This window comes from Haliotis cracherodii, unplaced genomic scaffold (genome assembly GCF_022045235.1).
Source record: "Haliotis cracherodii isolate W230 unplaced genomic scaffold, xgHalCrac1.p SCAF_3, whole genome shotgun sequence".
Classification (NCBI taxonomy): Eukaryota; Metazoa; Mollusca; class Gastropoda; order Lepetellida; family Haliotidae; genus Haliotis; species Haliotis cracherodii.
Window position 1 is genome coordinate 55,328,434 of NW_027266286.1, and position 6,382 is coordinate 55,334,815.

General features: G+C 38.7%; 1 protein-coding gene across 1 annotated transcript; it reads right to left on the minus strand.

Moving 5' to 3' along the window:
• Positions 1-459: 459 nt before the first annotated feature.
• Positions 460-3,339, minus strand: LOC139475932 (uncharacterized). Its single transcript, XM_071259144.1, has 3 exons — positions 3,127-3,339; positions 2,269-2,337; positions 460-513 (listed from the first exon to the last, which is right to left on the minus strand). Exons 1-3 carry the CDS (start codon positions 3,337-3,339, stop codon positions 460-462), a joined length of 336 nt encoding a protein of 111 aa, XP_071115245.1.
• Between the last annotated feature and the right edge of the window lie 3,043 nt (positions 3,340-6,382).

Here is a 6,382-nt window from a genome sequence, read left to right on the forward strand (position 1 = left end):
TGGTCCAAATATGATTAGAATATGATACTCACACCCACCCCCTAACTACCACCATCCCCCAGCCCACCCCACCCCCACACACCCCATGACTCTTTCACTCATGTAACTGAACATCAATATCGTTCAAAATTGTCATAATTTCCAAAATCTTGTTGCAATTCCATTTGTTTTTTCTCCTTATTAATGAAATACTCAACAGATACGTTTATAAAACAATAAATACTTTATTCAAACCGCTTCATCACAAGCAGAAAATGTGACATGATAAACTGCACGTCGACTCACAAAAATGTGAGCGCTGAATTTTATCTTTGGACGTGAGCCGACTGGATCGAGTGTGTGATAACAAAACAGTGGGTATAATCCATGAGTCGTATCAAATGTAGAAAAAGATGACGTCATCAGTGGACGGAGTGATTGACATGATACTATACTAAGGTTGACAGACGAGGAAGACACTTATTGCCGGGACATCGCTTGTTGTTGGCTTCCACGATCCAGCGCGTCCACTTCCTGTAAAGGGGAGAATTGAAGTTTTGTAAACAAACACATACATGCCATGAATAAAGAGTCAATCCAAGTTTCTGATTGTCTAATCTTGTCACCATATGGCTAAAATATTGCCGATGTGACGTAAAGCGTAAACTCACTCATTCACTTATGTCTGATATTTTGTTGGTGTTATGTCATAACGCCAAAGCGGATCCATTCAAAGAGAAATGCACATGGTCAAACAATAACTAGTGACACGTTTTTGAGGTCATCGAATACCCAATCGATCAATCCGTACTTCGACACAAGTGCTGATAAACTGTTGTACGTGGAATTTAAGCACTTCTTAGTATACTTTAATTTGAAACAAACTGCTGCTTGGTTGTGCCTGACAGAAACACTCTTTCCACGACCGAAACTCCACTGCATCAAATAAATGTAGTGCATCAACATAATGCCTTCTTCAAAACCGACTGACCAAGTGTGTTGTGACATAGACACTCTGTACCGAGTTATACCCCTTGAGGATACTTGAATAATCTCATTCATGTTCCTACCTACACGTTTCTCACTCATTGAACATATGATTCTAAACCATGGTTTTCAGTTCAAAGAGTTATCTGCAATACAATACAATAATCTATATTCTGAATCACGTAATATTTCACTTGTACAATAGTTGAAGAAACGTGTTGCGTACCTATTTTCATTTGACAGATTAAAATCAGTTTCAGTTATTAATTTATAATATCAACTTATACCTTGACACTTAATTTTTGCAGATAACCATGACGGTAATGATATATTAATTATAAAACACATAAACATATTCACACAGAAGGACCATCTACTAAAGCGCAAGGCCTTGGGTGATTGTAAATTGTGGGTCCATAGCAACAAGCAAACGAAACAGAAACACCTGACAACTATCGCCACGTGGAGGCGCTACCATTAACATGTGACACCCGCCTCTATACAACTATGTGTAGACATGTCAAACAGCCTCGTACCACATCAAGATAATCCTAACTGCCAGTTAGCGCAGTTCCACAACTATTTTACTTTATTGTTGTTGACAGAGCATTCCTTTAAGAAGTGTAAATCAAATGTGAAATTATGACAGTTTTTAAGCAACTTAACAAATGTTATTGCTATGATACTCTTGACATTAACGTATTTAAACCCGTGGAACTGGTTTGATACACTCACTCACTGAATTGTTTTCGACAGTTGGCAGCCCAGTTGGTGTGGAGTTCACACACAAACCCTGGTTCGATTCCCAACTGGTTTCCATATTAGTTTAATATATGAAAACCTAACCACCCACTCGCTCTGAAGACAATGTGTGTTTTATTGCTTTTGTGCAGTATTATATAACTAACATGTTGTTTCTAGCCTTGATTCTATTTGTCGTCCAAAGATATTCAGTAAACTCTTCAAAATTTTGCGTCAGGACCATTGTGAATAAATCCTGTTGTGGTAAGATTTCCTGGCTTGTGCCATTGCGGGTTATGCATTTCAACTTTGATGTAATGGTACCCCATGTGAGTGGTGATGCATGCAGATACATTTCAACGCGTTTGCTATGACATGGACATCAGTGATGACGGAAGGTACATTGTTTTTATATGGTCACATTCAGGTCAGTTTCATGTGTATGCCCTGGTTGCGAGTGCTGTGTGTCCTCCTACCAAACTGGTAGTTTGGGCATGAAGGTGCAATGTTCAAACTCTATCAGGGGACTCTATTGATGACCCGAATGATAAGCCTTCTTACCTGAGCTTCCTGTATGAGTGAGCAGATGCCACAGAGCCAGTGCATGATACAATCGTTGCAGAATTCACCCTGAAATACAAATGAAGTCATTCAACGTCCATGCCATATCAACACACACTTCCCTTCTTTACACGTATATGATGGATTGAATAACAAGGGGATTTTTTCTGTACACTGTATACAAACATACTGATTACAAAAAAATGGGGATCTTGTGAAGATTATGAAATTATATGTTCAGTCTTCACTTCAAAACAAATTACACAAAAATATTCATGATCCCTCTTTTGATCAGTATATATCAGATAGCTTCGTGTGTGCAATAGTTGCATGACGTCTATTCTCCAAAGAAATTAACATTCAGGTATTAATGAAGTGAAACATCGTTTTAATTATAAATTTTCGTGCAAAGAGTCTTTGTTGTAGACTAATGTTCAAAAAATTAAAACTTCCCTTCTATCGCAAGGGATATCAAACGTATCAAACATATACAACAAGCGCAATGGTAATGTTAAATATAATAACTGGTACAATGATCATATACATACGATCGTACAAGACTGTAGTAGCTTGTAGTTAATAAAATGAAACACTCCCCCAACTAACAGTTTCACATGTGATCGTATGAATATGTCTCTCTTGTCCACTTCCTTGAAAAACTATAACATTTATGAAACTGGAAATTGTTTCTTCAATGCTAGTTTCTGATTCATATCAGTTAAAGTTACATAAAGTGAATTATCAAGAAAAAGGACTTTTTCGTGTGACGAGCTCAAATGTATTTCTGTGTGGCGCTATATTGTACATGCATAAACACATTTTAACAAAGCTTATGTCTGATTATTATTTTATGTTTACCTCGATTCCTTTGCTCTCCCTGACCTTTGCCCTGGTTTTGGCTCGGGTGTAGATACCGATAGGTCCCAAGGTGCTTAAACATCCATATGTACAGCAGTCGTCACCAGTTTTCTCTGCAATTTTTCCTGCAGTGTAGCAGGGTACGAAATAGGTTATAACGCACAATCCACAGTCATTGAAACAACCAAGAAGACCATTTGACCACTCGCCCATGATGCTGATGTTTTAGACTCCAACACAGTGCCAGGTATGACGATATGTCTGGAGGTCTTGCATGCCGGTATAATATACACCCGTCTGACATAACGACCGATGTCGTTGCTAGTGGTGACTGTCAACAGCATTCCAAAGATTGGGTGTTAGGAACAATTGGTCATTAACTATTGGTTGTCCCACTGTTATTGCAAACACAGCACATGCAGGCCCCGGTGATCACGCCTGATTACTATAAGACGCCTTTGACCTCCAACCGACATGCCTGTGCAATCGGCCACACGGGACCTCTTAGTCTGTACACAATCAATGGACCTTAGTGCCCATTACTTTAGCGCTTTGAACATTATATATAAATCTACATCCTATTTATCGTGATCTGATTTTGGTCTGATCTTGATTTAATCCAGCAATTCAATGAAAGGGTGGGTTTAACTACATTTTGAAAATTATTTTTGTTATAGCACGGAGTGTTTATAAAGTTCTGACACAGTTATTTACCACTGTGGTAAGGTTTTTAATGAGAAATTAGGGTATAGTTTATCTGAATCTGGAATTCGAACCCACGACCACAGCCTACTGGCACGCCTTAGCGACTCGATGACGACGCTTTAGACGACTGGCCATTCGTACCAGAAATTATAGTGTAATATTAAAGCAACTAAACAACGTTTTACGGTATGTGGGGGACAAGAGGGGTACGGTCGTCTTAGGCGCTTTTATTCGCTATGAAGACTTTGCCCCTTCTACGCCAGAAATCTATGGTCGTGGGTTCGAATCCCGATACGCCCCAATGATTTTTATAGGTTTTCTGCACCATACCCGTGCTCATGGGTTTTACCAAAGTGGTAAACGTCCGTGGCATGTATCACCTCGGGCTTCGATTCCACATTTAGCTGACATGTCGTAATACAACTGAAATATTATCAAAAACGGCGTTAAAACCCATCTCACTCACACACTCGTATGATTTATTCTACTCTCACGTAAAATCTAGATATGTTATATATGTCATATTTGACCAATGACTTATGTTCTGCCCAGAACGCGTAACAGTATTAGTTAATTACACTATATATTCGTGAACAAGAATATACTGACTCTTGTTGTATAAATAGTGTCAGTTGTGGTTCGGACCATGGAAAAAAACACTTACAATATTGTATTTGTCTCCTTTAAAAACATATGGTCGGTAGATATTGGAGAAACTCTAATTTTCCTGTTTGTGGGTCGTGCAGAGACTGTATATCTTTTGTCGGGACAGTCGTTATAAACAAATTGTGGAATATTTTATTGCAAAATTATTATTTCTTAGTTTATTGCTGTTGGATTTTCAGACTCGATTGTAATACCAAAAGACTCTTCGTTAAGAATATTATATTTCTACTTTCTTGATTTATACGGTCGGCGGAACCCTAATCCCTAAACCAACTAATAATAAAAAGTCACATACGTTTTCAGAAGCACAATAAGTCGCCAATATCTTATGCTATTTGGAAAAGCAATGCATGGTTGGAGAGTTATGTCAGTGTCCAAGCATGCAACACAGTTTGGTTCGAAGGTGTGTTGTCTTTCACCACAGTGAGAGACTGAGAATGGTTTTTATGCCACTTTCAGCAATATTCCAATAATATTGCGGCAGGTGAAGATTATAAATGGGCTTCACACATTGAACCATGTCTTCGGCGTGTGTGTATACAGATATTCACGTTATTATCGTATCATGCATGTAAACATATTATGTCAATACTCACTTCAGTGTGTTTACTATTTTTTTGGTAGACATTTATGAACATTGTCAGTGGAACTAATTTTAATACCACCACAATACTGACAAGGACTTTGAGTTAAGGAGGTTTGATATTATATGAAAATAATGTAGGCAAAACAGGAACACGAGGACCAAGTGTCCTATCGCTGGTATCAATCACTGGATTGTCTGGTCCAGACTCGATTATTTACAGACCGCCGTCATATAGCTGTAATACTGCTGAGTGCGGCGTAAACAACAAACCAACCAACCAACCTATCGCTGGTATTTTTAATTAAATCACGAGTCAACGATTAGACACTTGGGTCCGAGTTGCCTTAAATACTTTAACCATGTCCAACATTTATAGCACCTAAAATGTTTAAAAACCATTGTTTTCTTAAAGGTATTTTCATAGATATTCAGGAACTCTATGTTCAACTGTGAGAACACTGTGTGAGTCGGCCGTACGGACATCGCGGGTTCGAATCCCGCTGGCGACAAACGTTTTTCATGAAATTGTTCTATCATCAAGATAAATGATAGAGAAAAAAGAAGTGCCGTCATTGCCAAGAGGTGTTTAACTAACAATTCAGTGCGTTAAACCACGGTCAAAGACAAAGGAGTCCAGTTTGCCTCTTCAGCGGGGAATCGGGAGGTATCAGGTAACTGATTTACCTGTGCACGTTCTAACACGTGCGTCCACGTGCAGAGTGATCGTGGAGTGGCGATATCATGACGATTATCATAAGCCACCGCATTGGTTTCGCCGATTGTGGAAAACGAACATGAGTTGTTCCATTTTCTATTGACTGAGCTAAACAAGCGCAACCGATTTTGGTGAAATGTTTCACATATTAACGTTTGAGTGATACACAAATCCATTATAATCATAATGATATAAATATAATCATATCGCCGCCTTTAACCAATATCCTATGTGGTATCGTTCAAATACCCTCTCAATGGTATTGATTTTGAAATAATGACTGTGGTCTTTATTTAGTAAATATAAATGTACAATGACTAGACCACACGCGTTGCAGGCCGACTCCTTGCCATTCAACCAGTGAAGATCCAGGGTCGAATAGGTCTTCTGCAACCCATGTTTGCCGTAAATGCCAGGAACTTATGATTGTGGGTTCGAATCCCGGTTGATATCGTCAAAGTAATCAAGACTAGTCCCGATTCGGTAATCTATGCCTTTTCGGCTAATTGCGCCAATGTCCAAAAATGTGATTCGTTACTGAACATTATGACATTATCTAAATCAGTTATCCCCTGGGTCGTGTC

Bases quoted from the DNA above. Each gene is read 5' to 3' on its own strand.
- LOC139475932 (XM_071259144.1), bottom strand. From the start codon at position 3,339: ATGGGCGAGTGGTCAAATGGTCTTCTTGGTTGTTTCAATGACTGTGGA. The intron at 2,338-3,126 runs GTAAACATAAAA...TTTGTATTTCAG, and splicing joins GGGAGAGCAAAGGAATCGAG to GGTGAATTCTGCAACGATTG. The intron at 514-2,268 runs GTAAGAAGGCTT...TCCCCTTTACAG, and splicing joins CACTCATACAGGAAGCTCAG to GAAGTGGACGCGCTGGATCG.